Source organism: Notothenia coriiceps, unplaced genomic scaffold, assembly GCF_000735185.1.
Source record: "Notothenia coriiceps isolate Sejong01 unplaced genomic scaffold, NC01 NC01_scaffold00013590, whole genome shotgun sequence".
Lineage (NCBI taxonomy): Eukaryota > Metazoa > Chordata > Actinopteri > Perciformes > Nototheniidae > Notothenia > Notothenia coriiceps.
Genome location: NW_011346291.1, coordinates 623,023 through 639,373, shown reverse-complemented (window position 1 = coordinate 639,373; position 16,351 = coordinate 623,023). Strand labels below are relative to the sequence as shown.

Sequence of the window (16,351 nt, the reverse complement as noted above, 5' to 3'; positions counted from 1 at the left end):
CCTGCCACAGTCTGAGGGAACCGGAATGAGCAGATACACCAGGTCTCACATCTTAAGTATATATATCATATTCTATTTTGTATTCATGTATTATATGAATGAAATGAATCTGTATTACTTGTAAAAAAAACATTTATTTGTGTGTATTTGTATAGATGTTACAATTATACATAGCTTTGGCAATACTGTATGTAAATATGGTCAGGCTAATAAAGCTTTTGAATTGAATTGGGGAGAGAGAGAGAGAGAGAGAGTCTCCTGCTGGTGTTTCCCAGCTGCTCTGTGGAAGAGAGAGAGAGTGTGTGTGTGTGTGTGTGTGTGTGTGTGTGTGTGTGTGTGTGTGTGTGTGTGTGTGTGTGTGTGTGTGTGTGTGTGTGTGTGTGTGTGTGTTTGTATTTACAATAATATGTGATATAAGCCTGTTGTTATAGAAGAGAGCTGTAAAGCTGTTCATGTGGGTTGCTTCTATTTCTTTCATACTCTGTTTACATGATATGTATACAAGCATATTGCATCATTTCACATTCATATGCCAAATGCTTTAGACATTCCCTCCCACTTGTTTGTTTTCTATAGGGCGAGTCAACTTTGATGTTGCTTTGATTTTGTGGTTTACCCTTTTGGAAATCCCGCAAAAACACTGCATGGAAATCATTTTAGATTTAATATGAAACTAGATTCATGCCTAACTTGCTTCTTTGTTGTCTGCAAATAGATCTTGGGTTGATCTGGTAATTATTCCTCAATATGAAGCTGCCATTGGTTACTACCGTTTTAGAGCTGCAAATTGACACTTTTTTTGATCATGTGTTAGAAAATAAGATATATGTGACTCATGTTCTGTATGTTAAATACAAAGCAACAACTAGTAGCTGGGTATCTTATTTTAGCATTATGACGTGTGGCTCCAGTTTTGGAACCAGTTGGCTTTTGGTGTGATGATTCAACCTCTGGGGACAAAAGTCAATATTATTTTGGGTTTGAGTGTAGCAGACTTCCTCTACATTGCTCTGATCATAGTTCACAGTCCGATGGCAAAGGCAGATGCTAGAACAGAGTTAATAGTTGGGAGACAAGATTCTTTCAAAAGTAAATAATTAGCAGATATATTGTCATAAGACAAGATTGCATTTTGCGCTACACAGCCACTCATTATTTGCACGCAATCAAAGCCCCTTCAAATGTGATTGATCTTCTCATAAATGGTAGAATGTAAATGGAAGATGAAAAGCTTCTCGTACCCTAACCCTGTCCTGTCTGCCTACAGGTACTACATAAACATTTTAATATCTGTTTATAGAGATTATCCTGGCACTGTCAGAAGATAACTAATCCTGCCTAGCAACACCGTGAATGACCTTGCATTGATACAGAGCCTTTCTATTCTTCCAACCACTCAAAGGGCTTTTATATAACATGCCAATACCTTCATAGAAACATCTCATCATGTCATCAAATACTTATTCACACACACCCACACATCAATGGCTGTGCCTTGGGGAGCAATCTGGGGTCCAGTATCTTACCAATCACTTGGTATAAAGCACCTCCACATTAGCTTAACTTTCTGACTGTGCAAATACAAATAACAAACAACATATCTAAAGACGCTGGCTTGCTGAGAGCGAGACACTGACGGATGATCGACCTCTACCAGAGTCACACCAAGCGGCACACAGCCACACCATATACAGTAAGGGGCATGTGTGCGTTGTTATGAAAGGGAAAGGGCGGCTTAAACTCTCAGTGTGTGTGTACTGCAGCTGATGAGAAAGCACTATCCTGGAAGTTTGCATGTCTCACACACACACACACACACACACACACACACACACACACACACACACACACACACACACACACACACACACACACACACACACACACACACACACACACAAACAGGGAGTACTGCATGTCTGTGTTCAGTTTTATTGCTACATCACATTTCAATCTAAGCAGACTAACACAAGAGTGAATGAAGAGATTTTCCTGACAGCCACTGATTATAGATGTCTAACATGGCTGACACTGAAGCAGGCTGCATACAGATTTATTCCCAAAACTGTGAAGACTTTTATAATTTTGGGAACGCAATACAATTAACAATTTTAGAATGACTTAGCTTTGGAAAGCTTAATATTCTTCTAGGCGCCTAGATCACATCAAATTATACAAAATACTACATGTGTAGTATTTTGACAGGGGAAAGAGAAACATATTAATATGTAATACATGAAATAAAAAACATTGAATGCTGTGAAGGATCTGACAGTTTGAGCCAAGTGAAATCTTGACTCCTAGCTTTCTGGCAGAACCAATCCATATCTTGCCAAAACACATCAGAATGAAAATGTCATATTTATATATCCAAGTCGGCTTTTAACTCCAACTCCTTCAAAGAGTTCTCTCAACCAAAACCAGAAGGCATCCCTTTTTAACTTTCATCTGAGGAGTTGAAACCCTGTTTTCGTCCAACGATGATGGCACCAACTTGTCCGTTCACCTGCTCTTTGATGTGAAACTCAAATCTGATGTGATCTAACATCCCATCCGAAGCATTGTCAAAAACTACAGGGGGGTTTCTGTTGCAAATGGTCACCATTCATCTTATCTTATTAAGTGTTGTCTGGTGTGGTCCAAGCCAAGGCTGATGTAGATTTTAGAGCAACAGTTTGGATTGTTTGAAGTGGGGTTGTTTGAGGGAGATGGTGATTTGAACAACCCAGTTAGGAAAAACAAATAGCTTCTATGAGTTCTGATCAAATATCAAAACATTTAGTAAACTCATTTTTCATTTTGAACCTACTGTACTTCATACAACCTAACTTCAAACTATCAGAACTATCCATTAAAGGAAAAGTCATGGCAAATAGTGACACAAGGAAATCTGCCTTACACTGCAACAAATGTGATTCAACAAGCAAGATGATAACATTTACAAGAGATGGTAAACAAACTGTTTCCCACTGTTTCCATTCTCTGATGCTAAGCTAAGCTAACCTGATGCTGTCGATTGCTTCATATCTACAGTACAGAAATGAGGGTGTTATCAATCTTTACATTTAACTCTAAGAAAGTAAGCACCACACAACCAAGTGTGTTTTGTCTTTGACTTGAGCATTTCACTCTGTTTCAGCTGCATTATGGGTCTGGCTGACAGGGTAGGTGACGTGTGTCTCTACTTTTTTTAGATTTTCTGTTGTGAGTCTGCAGCACAGTAGGCTTTAGCTCCTGCGGTTTTCTTCCACAGTTTTAAAGAAGAAGCAGGGTTTTAAATCCCTCACCCTCAAGTTACAAACACACTTCCTTCTGACTGCTGGCACTACTGAAAAAAATGCAATAAAACAGAATACGCCTTGTGTTTGTTGTTGTACTATCATAGTCAACATTGCTGCTAATTGAACATGCACCAGTCTTAAACCAGTATATCCAAGGATTCCTCTGGAGTCATTGAGATTTAGATTTCAATTAGATTCTGGTTGCTGTCTGCTTGTCTTTGGTTCAAAATTGGAAGAACAAGCCAAAGAAATACAGAACGTGGTTGATGCAGAAGTTTAGAAACAATTACCGAGTGAGATAACTTCACAGTCGCTTGTTTTCTCAGTAAACACACCGTGCTTGCTTGTTTTGACTTATGAATAACTTCAGCAATGTGTTATCATATGCCCCCCCCCTCTCTCTTTCCGAGCTGTCTTTATCTTTGTGTTACATCTCTCACACACATGCATGAAAAACTACAGTTAGAACGTCAACAACTCCACAAATGGTCTGCACTATAAACTCAAAGTAATAAAAGTGGATCATTTTTTAGTGGTTTTCACACACCAGACTGCTTTCCTCTCCACAGAGGAAGGTTCATCTGTTCCACGTTACTGTGCATGTATTAAGAAGCCTAAACATGGATTTATGGACCAGTTAGGTCACAAAAATATATGCAGAACTATAAGTCATGTTGATATAGGGCGGAAAATATTTAATAATATCTAATATCCAGATTTAAGATAACAGTATGACAAAACAAAGTCAGTTGCTAGCATGTGACTATAGACAATTATTCTTCCTGTAAAACGTATTTGGTAAAACAAACTTGGATTACGGAAGCCAGCTTTACTCTGTACGGATATACAGACTGTGAGCCAGTAACAAATGCAGCATTCTAAATAATATGACAGTTAAACAATCAAGCCTTAGCATCAAACACACAAATGCACAACATATACAGTACATATAAACGTGTCCTACATGTTTCCTCAGACCCTGTGAGATGAATGGCTGACCTTGGAGCTCTCTGATTGGCTGAACTCTCTCCAGCTGCTGTCATGGCCAAAAGTCCGGAGGTGAAGCTGGCCGTCTTTGGCAGAGCCGGGGTGGGCAAGTCAGGTAAAGTGATGATAAACTATTCAAATTGTAAAGTGTGCGTAGATCATAATAAACCATTGGCCCTCACTTTCTGATCTTCTGGTTATTTAAATTTCCCAGAACTAGAGGATGGATTTTTCTCTTTACTTTGATGCCTGGAATCTCCTTGAATCAGTTTCCAGGAAACATTTAAAAGCCTTAAACACGGCTGAAGTGTCTGCAGGTTTATGGGTGCGTTTTGTTGTTTCTGCTCATTTTATGTTGTCCCTGTGGGCCTCAGCATGACCTCTTCTTTCTAATGTTTCCCTCCAACATCCTGTCAGTGTTTTTACACACGCCATAATTCCTCCTCCTGCTCAGTCTGTTTGTGTAGTCAGCACTACAGTAGGAGGTTGTTTTTGGTCTGGCTCAAATACCTTCACTCCCACAGATAAGTCAGTTGTGTCATTATCATTTCAGCGTTCCTCTGTGAGCTGCGTTAGCTCAGCTGGAGCCTGCTATATTTTCTCCAGTAGCCGACACAATTACACAAAACATATGTTTCCCGAGCGCCAGCAAATCAAATGAAGACGGATTGCTTCTGCGTAACCATCAGCGGTTGGAACTCATGCTTAGAAAGCTCTTCCATGTCAAAGAAGGTCATTAAAATACCTGAGGAGGTTAACTCAAGTACTGTACTGTAACATAATGACTGCAGAGTTCACAACCTTCAGCTGAAAGGAGTGTGGTTGTAAAACATGTGAGGCTGAAGGTGTGTTTAACCCTGTACAGGAAACTGGGACATTAAAGCTCCCATCTGCAACTTTCTTCCTGAACTATAGTCTGCTATTAGCCCTGTCAAACCTGCCCTGATCCGCTTCCATGGCTTCAATCTTTCCATATCCCAACGTTATTACTGGGACTTCTGCTCAGTGGCTGTGTACCTTGTGATCATCATTTAAAGAGGACATATTCTGCTCATTTTCTGTCCATATTTATATTTAGTGTCTCTACTGGGACATGTCTCCATGCTTTAATGTTCACAAAGCTCTTTATTCTTCTCATACTGCCTGTGCTGCAGCACCTTTTTTCACCCTCTGTCTGAAACCAGAGCCCAGTCTGCTCTGATTGGTTAGCAAGCCGGCTCCGTTGTGATTGATCAACCGCTTAGCGATGTATTTTGGCTTTACTGTATACCTCTGTTTCTTCACTGTAGTGATCATAATCACATTTGGGAACTTGCAAGAACATGTTCAGCACAAACTCATGCTTGCTGTCAAATTGTTTTTAATACCAAGTCCCCTTTCACATGGACCATTGACAGTGCAAATCATATAAACAAGGCATCAAATCAGTGGGAAGGGGGGGGACATTCTGCAATGAGAGAGACATAGGCATATATGCTTTAGGCCAGGATGAAGGGACTAAGAGGATACATTATTTTTATAAAGTCCGATTTAAAAGGGCTAAGGATGAATCACTGAACACATTCGTTAATCAGAGCATTCACATAAGAACGTCACTATATCAGGGCCAGGAAACCCGTTTGCAGTTTCAGTAAAAGTTCACGTTTTGAAAAAAAGAAATTCAGGCTGTTATTCATAAAAGATATTTCAGATCCCAGGAGTTCCCGGGGCTTGGAAGAGGACAGTTGAGTCATGCTCTTTATAATGCACAATAAGAGACACGCAGCAGGATGGTAGTTATTGTTCTCATCTGACGCTACATGTCTCCCTGGTAAGCCCTTCAACAAATGAACAGCTCTCAGCTAAACATAGCCTTTCAGTGGAAGCCCACACATGCTAATGAATCAGCCTTCTCTTAAATGGGCATTGGGACTCAATCCGTATTCTCCCACTGCATGCACAATATGGGAGAGGGGGGTAAGATGAACACATTTGACTTATGTTGTCCTCTAAGCAATGAACATTTAAGAAGATTCAAATGACAACAACAACCGTTGATAATAATGTGTCTATCACAAAGGACACTAACCAAGGGGTACATTGATCCGAGTCGAAGGCTAAATGGAGCCATCTGGGGTTAAACTGACCAGTTGAGTTTTTCAAGCTTAAGTGGTTTGGTACAGGAATGCTGTTTCTGTTTGCGTTTTCATGTCAATTGTTAGACACTTGTTATCCACTTTTTAACAACATGCTGACTGATCAGAGCATCGTCCTTAGCAGCTGCCTGTTAGCGAAAATCAACAATCATATCTCTGGAATGTCCAAATTGACCAATAAGAATTGAGTATTCAACTAAGCTGTGTAATAAATATGAATAATATATATTTACTTAATTATTTATTTGTAAAACTCACAGTAGGATGTTATATTTTTAAACACACACACACAGTGAGTGGATCCCGGTACTAAAGGTAATCCCTTGTGAGATTTTAAGGAGTATATTTTCTATGCTCTATGATCATGTCTGTAATATTTATATTTGTCACTAATATTGATGCATATATATATATATAGGGTGGCGTGTGGCGCAGTGGGTTAATGTGCCGATCTTCGAATCAGAGAATAGCAAATTTGCGTCCCACTGCAGTCAGCATGTCGTTGTGTCCCTGAGACATGCTGACATTGCTCCTGTGGCGATTGCCCACAGTATTGAGTATGTAAGTTGCTTTGGATAAAAGCGTCTAACAAGTGACATGTCATGTAATAATGTAATTTAATATATGAGGGAAAACATGGCAGCAGGTGATTTACTCTGCATGCTGGAGCTCGAAGCCACTCTTTCCTTATGTCGAATTGCAGGTTAGTTTTGATTAAATGTAAATAGAAAGAGCTGTGTTGCCATGACAAGCAGAACAGAATGTTGTTGAAATGTAAAGGTGCACCACTTAAAGGGAGGGAATCCTCATGACACACATTTTTAAATAATTATCATCCGATAAAACAGACCAGTCTCTGCCAGTCTTTTTAAAAAAAAATTAATCCGATGACGTTATCAGTGATTTTAAGCTGATTAATTACCGAAATAACATCAACCCTGTGGGCGGCGCCATCTTGANTATGTAAATATGGTCATGCTAATAAAGCTTTTGAATTGAATTGAATTGAACTTCTTATGTCACAGTCTGCAGTCTCTGGCTGCTTCTCACTTCTCTTATTTTCAATTCAATTCAATTCAAAAGCTTTATTAGCATGACCATATTTACATACAGTATTGCCAAAGCTATGTATAGTTGTAACATCTATAGGCTACAAATACACACAAATAAACAGATAAACAGTTATTATTATTTTTTACAAGGAATACAGATTCATTTCATTCATATAATACATGAATACAAAATAGAATATGATATATATACTTAAGATGTGAGACCTGGTGTATCTGCTCATTCCGGTTCCCTCAGACTGTGGCAGGCAGAGACAAACTGTCCTGCCACAATGCAGCTCTCTTTATATTCCCCGAGAAGTATTTTTAGTTTTTCATTTTTTTTTTTTAATAATTGAGGATGCTTATGAATGAATTTTGGGAAGAATTGTTTCCGTACAGGTTCAAAAGTTGGGCATTGTGTGAGGAAGTGCTGCTCTGTCTCCACAGCAGTTCCTCCACACTGTTGGCATGATCGCTCCTCTTTTGGCAGCCATGTTTTCTTGTGCCTGCCTGTTTCTATGGCCGGGCTGTGAGCACTCAGTCTGTACTTTGTGAACAACTTCCTGTGTTTAACATCAGTCACTGTGGTCAGGTAGGCTGCCAAAGTGTACTGTCTTTTTAGGGCCAGATAGCATTGCATTTNGAAACTACCATGAATTTAAGAAAATTGTAGAAATGAATCTAATCTGAATTTTGAAGCATTCCTTTAGATCCCCTCCCTCTAAATATATCAATAAACATTAGAAAGTGATGCTCCTGACTACCATACAAGTTTAAGAAGATAATATTGGTTTTAAAGAATTTAAAGCTATACATAAACAGCAACAGGCTCTTTAACCAAGGCAATGTTAACCTAACATGTAAACTAGTTCACACTAATCCTAATATTATCACTTAATATTAGCAAATTCTATTTTATTTTCTTAAAACATATTGATTTAAATACATACACATATCGATTTGTTGTATAAATATTGCAAATGAAAACCTTTATTCACTAATAATTACCAAAAATCGTAGTTCTATCTCCTGTTATCAATGCATTCACATTGCCCGCCATGAACTTCCGGGGAACGATCGTCGTCTACATGAACCACGTGACGATAACCGTTTTTGGACTTCCGTTGTCGTAACTCTTCTATCTATATGGCGCTGGTACAGTGTAATGCTTGCCACAGGCATATCTCAGTTCAAATAAAGCACAGCTATTGTGCAATACATTTGTATTGCATGTATAGTTTTTATTTGTAAAAATATCAGTTAAAGCTTAAAAGAATAAAGATATTTTTGCTATCCAAACGTTTGACCTCTTTCTTTTACAATTTTGGAATCGAAACGGGGAACCGATAAGAACCGGAATCGATAAGCAGAACCGGAATCGGAATCGATACATTTAAAACGATACCCACCCCTAATACATACAGACTAGTTATTTTTCCTTTTCTGACCACTTTCTCCATACTTTCGTCTCTCTCTTCATACCTCTGCACTTCGCCTTGGCCATCACATTTTACACACCCACAGACTCCAAAACCCACAACCCCTTGCGGCTGCTACTCTTAAAGTGACAGGCCAAGCCTGTAACAACAGTGTCTGACATTATCATGTTATATCATTACTGTCATATGATTGCTTACTATTCGTGGTTTTCAAGTATCAGACACTTAAACAACAGAGAAGGTTTTAAGAAATAGGACTATAATGACAAATGACATCTTATCCTTTAATTGTCTGTTCTGTAGGAAGGAGGAACATAACAGAGTGGGACTACACTTAAAAACGGAAGTGTGTTCCAATACGAAGATTGTGACAGATCTGAGAAGTGTCCTTAAAAAAACCCTCTACGCAATTGTATGTACATTATTTATTCAGCCGTTTGCTGTTTAATCTGATGGGAAAGATATCATTCAAAAGAGAGAAAGTAAATAGTGTCTTCCGTTTTTCCGCTTAGAAAACTAGGCGAACGCGCAATAAACGAGATTACGTCACCTTTGCGCGTCCCCGCGAACAGGGCTTCAATCTACGGCAAGCCTTCAACCTACGGCACAAGACCGGGACTCGAGCAGCTCCACTCCGTAGTATTCCCTTTGACCCTCCGTTTCTGATTAATTCATCCCGCGGAGAGCTGCAGCTCGGAACTGTCAGACATCCATACCTCTGCCTCCCCAGCTGGAGACCTTCTACCCCCCTCCATACAGTGGTGTGCTGTACCTCGACAGGTCAGACGCATCGGTTTTAATCATCGGACTTGACAACTTTTTCTATCTTCTCCTCTGCATCCTTCTCTTCCTGAGCAGCGTCTCACCGGGAGGCTGCTCTGCTCAGCGGGCTGAGGTGAGTCTTCTGCCGGGTCTCAGGGACCGCTGCTGCCCAGAGGTGTGGAGGATCCACCTGTGCTCAGGCGGAGATTTATTAGACACACAATAACGCCTTTTAGTACCCGTATTTCCTCTCATGAGTTAAATCCATATTTCTGATATACGGACACGGGTCATGTTTTGGTGTCCTGTGAATTTAGATATAGGCATAAGTATGATTTATGTTGAAATATAGATACTTTATTCATCCCAATTTGGGAAATTATTTTTGTCAAAGCAGCAGTGTTTTCAAGCATTGGACATGAGTTACAACATTAACGGCAAATATATTCAAATTCACGATAGAAAGGACATATATCACTAGAGTATCTAAATAATACACAATATAAAGAGAATACTCATAACATTTGAATACTCTTAATTTCATACAATTTCACTAGGCAACAGACACATTTATCAATATACTACAGAGAACATGTAGACATTGGATCATATTTACAACACAATTGTGCAAAGTAAAAAGTTGTTGTGGGAAATATGTTGCATATGTCTGCAGTCATCCTGTCCTTCGGAGAGGAGCTGCTGTTTAAAAGTTGTTCTCTGTTTCATTGTTCATGAAATTGCAGTTTGTCTTACTTTTCTGCTTGAGTTCGAGTACCCTCTGTAATTGTCATTCATGAGCAGCTCTCAGTGTTGCATAATAGCCCACATCCACTCCTGCAGGCCGGGGTCCGGGGGGCTGCCAGCAGAAATGAGGCGAGATAGGAAAACATAATTTACACTTACAGCTCCTCAAAGCTGCCATGCAGATATCAAGATACAGAGTGTCTACATTTTTCCCAATAAAGGGGATGCTACAGTAATGCAATACATTTACTCAGGTACTTACTTAATGCTAGTTACTTTGAAAACTAAGTATATATAGGATTTTCTTAAAAAGATGATGCTATTTGAACATTGGTAAAGCTAATTATAATAATGGTAATACAATTATATAAGGTGTACAGTTGTCGATGTGGAAGGGGCCTTTCTGGATAATAAAGCATTTTACTTTGAATAATTTAGAGACCCCTTCAAGTTTTGGATGCTAGCACTATGCAGCACTTTGGTATGAGTAAGCACTTCTTCTTTATATTAAAAACATTTTCCTGTGACTTTTTCTGGTATTTGTGTGTAAGGAAAGGACTTAACTGACTGAATATAGTTAGTTTTCTTTTCTCCGACAGCAGAGAAAGACTTAAATCTACTCAGAAAGAAGTACTTGTGATGAAACAAGGCCAAACTGGTCCAAGGTCAGGGTGAGGGTCCACTGACAGAGCCCTGTCCCTCAGATGAAAACACTGTCCCCCCCTGTTTGCCTGGGGAAGCAGTGTTCATGTATTCAGATTACAGGAATGTGGTTTGCAGGCTTTCTATAGCCTCTGTGCAGCAGGTCTCCTCCCATGGTTTGGAGCTCAGAGGTCTGTAATCTTCCCAACCACAGCACAACCACCCAGATTCATTTCTCAGGGGGAAATCGACACAAAACCCAGCTGGCAAAAAAACATACATGTGCCCAGTTTGAGAGTTTGGATGGGATCCTTGTAGAGCAAAGGTCCAGAAAACTACCATTACTGCCTCATGTTGTATGCCTCCACCATCAGTGAAGCTGCACTTAACATCCATTTTCCTCCAAAATCACCCTTTTATCCTATTAGACATGTATTTGTAATTGTCAAAATTAGCGCATGACTTATTGGGCACTTTGTGAGGACACAGTGACCTTTGACCTCCAATTTCTAATCAGTTCAACCTGGAGTCCAAGTTAATGTTTGTACCAGATGTAACACAATTCCCTTCAACTCTCTCTGGAGGGAACACAGGGATTGTATCCTTGGCAGACCATTTGCATTACAGAACACTAGAGGCAAGGGAATAGCACAAAAAGCTGAATATAATAATTTAATAATTATTTCTAATTTGTGTTCATTGTATTTTTTTAGTATTTTTTTTGATTCTGTCACTGTTATTACTTGTGTAAGTATACTGTAGTACATACATTGTTTTGTAGAGCACACTGACTGGTTGTGTGCAGTAGTCTGATACAGAGACAACTGTAATAATGATGCATCACTGTGTCGAGCAGAGAGAGAGAGGGGAGAGAGAGGAGAGAGAGAGAGGAGAGAGAGGGGGAGAGAGAGAGAGAAGAGAGAGCGAAGAGAGAGAGAGGAGAGAGAGAGGGGAGAGAGAGGAAAGAAAGAGGAGAGAGAGAGGAGAGAGAGAGGGGGAGAGAGAGAGGGGGAGAGAGAGAGAGGGGAGAGAGAGAGAGAGAGGAGAGAGAGAGAGAGAGCAAACGCATCCTCCAGGTTCACAGGAGAACAACTAACAACGCCTGCAGAGCGGAATTAGGCACATTAACCATTATTAATACAAATCCAGAAACGATCAATTAAATATTGGCTACATCTAAAAGAAAGTGACCCCGACTCCTACCACCACAAAGCCCTGCAGCATCAAGAGATGAACAAGAGTCCCCTCTCTCAGCTGGTCCTGACACTCTGTTCACAAACCGGTTCAAACTGTGATCAGGACCAGGCTGAGCCCACATCTTTTAGAGTCAACCAGATTATAACAAAACACACACAAAACTACCTCACTTATTGGAACACTAAATCCCAAACACAAAGTAAAATGCAATGCTATCTGGCCCTAAAAAGACAGTACACTTTGGCAGCCTACCTGACCACAGTGACTGATGTTAAACNTGAAACAATGTCCCACTACTTAGTAATAATAAATTAAAGCAATAGTCTTTTGTCAAAGGTCATAAAACCACCCTTTTGACTACACATGAAAAGTGGAAGAAAAGACTATTGCTTTAATTTATTATTACTAAGTAGTGGGACATTGTTTCAGGAATATATGAAAAGCCTCTCTATTATTTAAACAGTAAAAATGTACTTTCAAATTTAACACCCACGAATATATAAGGTGACATTAAAATGAATATACCAGATTGAACTTTCCTGCCATAACACGTTACTTTAATACTTCAAATAATTCAAATAATACTTCAATGTGTGATGGAAATTCCAAAAGAACCAATATACAAGCTTAAACCAAAGTTGTGTTATTTAATAAAGAGTTATAGCATTTAACAGAATCAAAATCCAACCAGAGAAGCAAGTGTATTAAATGAGACTTAATGATAGTTTTACTACAACAACATGCTTGGTTGAAGATGGCGACAGATAATGGCATGCAGTAAGACAATGTAAGAAACTCAGGGCTGGCCGCTATGCTGCAGCTTTTATTACTGAAGTGCCTGTTGTCAAGCTTTCAGCAGCTTAATATACAGGATACTGTGTGATGATACAAGAGGGTGCACTGACTCATTGTCATAACTGCAAATATGTATGCAGCAGCTGCAGACGCTACAGGTATGCTAGCACTGCAGGTATGTTAATTAGTTCATTAGAGAGGTATAGAGAAAATTCTGTTTCCTGTTGAAACTATGTTGCACATATGTTCTGAACATAATCTTAAAGAAACAAGCTCTGTTATGAATACAAAATAGTACTATACATTTGAAACTGGCCTACAGCAAAATACTGTATCTGAGTGAACACAGGGGCTTGCAATTTAGCTTACATGACTGACACATAGTCAAATTGTAGCTTCAAAGACGGCATTCAGTGCCACAGAGGCTAAATACTGTTTGATTCAGTCCGCCCTGTCTCAAATTATCCTCAGAAACAGTGATGAGTCATAGTCCTATAGATAGATATACAAATCAATGGCCTTTGTTCAAAGCTCTGTACAATGAGTCGTGATTCGATTTACAGAAAGAAAACAGAATTGGCACTTGAATCAAAGGAAGCTCAGATTATCAGAGTTGGATACTTAGGGGTAATCCATTCGATCATTTTCTGAAGCTTTTGTTGATTTTAAATTGGTTTCAGAGCAAAATGTAGGAGAAGATTTGTTATGATGTTTGATGATTGAGTGGGCTTCTATCTGTAGCATGTGGTGCGTCACCACAATATTTGTAAATATATCAACATCTACAGAAAGGATTGGCAATTTTTCTTTTTCAGACTCTTATGATTCAGCAGTGACTTGCCTGGCTTTTACTTTAAAAATTAAACATTCATAGTTTTGTCTGAAATGCAATTTTATTATTTGGAGTTTGTAACAAGGTTGAAGGTTCTTTATTTAGTCATACGAACATAGCTACAGTGTAGTTATGCCGATTAAATCTTGTGTCACAGGCTTCTCCAACAGAGCAAAATAAAACACAGATAAACAGAAAACATATAGTGCAAGTAAATAGTAATACAAAAAGAAAAATAGTTTTAAAAAAGTGAAATTGTGAAATAGTGCAATGAGAGTCTATATGCAAGTTATTGAAATAGGATATATAGGTAAATAGATACATCATTTTTTTATATTTTGTAAGTAGTAGCCAGATGAATATTAGGTATGTTGTTTCAACAGTTCAGGTGTTTAACAGATTTTGCTTAAACAGTTCAGGTGTTTAACAGTCTTATTGCCTGTGGGATGAAACTGTCCCCGAGTCTGGTGGTGTTAGTCCTGATGCTGCGGTAACGCCTGCCAGACGGCAGCAGACAGAACAGTTTCTGGTGATGGGGGTCTTTTATAATCTTGAGGGATTTCTTCCTGAGCCGCTGGGAGTAAAGGTCCTCCATGGATGGCAGCTCCGTCCTGGTGACGTTCTGTGCAGTTTTCACCACCCTCTGTAAAGCCTTACGATTGAGGTCGGTGCAGCTGCCGTACCAGGCCGTGATGCAGCCAGTCAGGATGCTCTCTATGGTGCACCTGTAGAAGGTCAGGATCCTCTCTATGGTGCACCTGTAGAAGTTGCAGAGTATCCTGGAGTCCATGTTGAACCTCCTCAGCCTGCGGAGGAAGAAGAGCGGCTGTCAAGCTTTTTTGGTGATGGTGGTGGTGTGAAGAGTCCATATCAGAGTATATTCACTTACTATTCTTATTCTTATTACGCAGAACTGACCAAAGTGAATTATATGACACAGAAATGAAAGTGTTCTGACAATCGCACACCAACAACTAGAAGCGAATTACATTAATCCATATACCCCACGTTCACCTCAGTAGCGTCTCTTTATAACACACGGACAGCACGAATGCTGACATCACACAAGCCGAGGAACAGAACGAAAACACTAGAATCAGGGACACACATCCCTCCCGCCCGCCAGGGACGCTCATTTACATTAGATTCAAATGTAAAATACATCCTCACTCATTGCTTCATCACATTATAAATTAAAAAATTTTATACATTAGACATTATATATTGAAAAATTTCATTATAAAACATTATATATGAAAAAAAATCATGCTTGAGTAGAGATCAACTAGGTGGGTCATCTTGAAGTGAGATTACGAATATAACCGATAAAACTCCGGTCAAAAACAACAAGTTAGGGTATGGGAATACTGGGATTGACACGCACACCTTTCTATAGTAACAATGAGACGCGGCAACCTTTCTACCGGCGTAACAGAAAACAGGAGAGGTTGAAACGGGAGAAAGCATAAAAAAGTCACAATGAAATAGAAAAACGACCGAACAATTGTACGAAACGTGGTACGTTTCGGCTGGCGTGGTGAGACGATATGTTAATATAGTCTCTTCTTGAAGATAGTGTAGTCTTATGAAAAAAACACCATGTTAACGGTGGCTGTCGTTACCTCTAAAGCAGAAGTAAACATGGACAACAGAGATGGCTCCTAGCGTCACTCCTTCTGGTTCGCCGCCCTGGGCGCGCCCGACGACAGTCTGGTAATTAAACCATCGACAAACATAATCAGAATCAGAAATCATGTATATTGACCAATAAATACAAAACATCAGTGCAAAAATCACTAAAATAGGAAAGTATTAAAAACAGGCTGTTTTAGCAGTTTTGCAAAATCAGATGAAACAAGCTACTTCTTTAAATGTAAAATCAGTTGAAAATCAGTCTTTACAAAAGAGAGAAATTTAGTCAAGTCAAATTAACGTTTATGTCCAAGACAAGTACTATTAGGTTCCCAACTGAGGACCCACTGTCCGTAAGTGAATGATATACAACAGGAGGATTTGAAGTTTAGTTCGAGTCTCTCCGGCGCGATTATCGCAAGGAAGACACTGACCTAGCTTGAAGAATGTCCGTCTGGGTCCGTCACCGACCCACCTTTCGGAGTGTAGGAGGTGGGACAAGGAGTTGTGGCCTCGGGAGTTCCGATCGCACGAAGTCGGGAGAGGAGAATGAGGGACAAGTGTGTGCTGACGCACCAGTACTGTGTCGAGGTTGTGACGTAGCACTTCAACGCCTGCTGAGCTAGACGCAGTAAGCCAGTCGTAGTCAGTGCCGCTGCTCTGCCCTCATGTCTCTCCCCAGCCTTTGACTGTACAACCCACGGTCCATATTGTGGAGGTAGAGTTGGAGTCGTTTGTTCCTGCGACTAACACCCTAATGTCCTTCGTCGTCTCTCCCCCTGTGCGGGGTAGCGGTAGTTACCCTGATGTCTCTCTCAGTCGTCGAAGTCCAAGGGAGCCCCCAGGTGTTAGT

At 39.8% G+C, this 16,351-nt stretch overlaps 1 protein-coding gene across 1 annotated transcript in view; it reads left to right on the top strand.

The window, feature by feature from the left end:
- Window positions 1–1,639: 1,639 nt before the first annotated feature.
- Window positions 1,640–16,351, top strand: part of LOC104947997 (ubiquitin carboxyl-terminal hydrolase 43-like) — a 62,894-nt gene continuing 48,182 nt past the window's right edge. Inside the window, exons 1-2 of the mRNA XM_010774137.1 lie at window positions 1,640–1,693; window positions 9,625–9,789. Coding sequence (XP_010772439.1) covers window positions 1,640–1,693; window positions 9,625–9,789 — 219 coding nt within the window. The remainder of the gene's footprint in view (window positions 1,694–9,624; window positions 9,790–16,351) is intronic.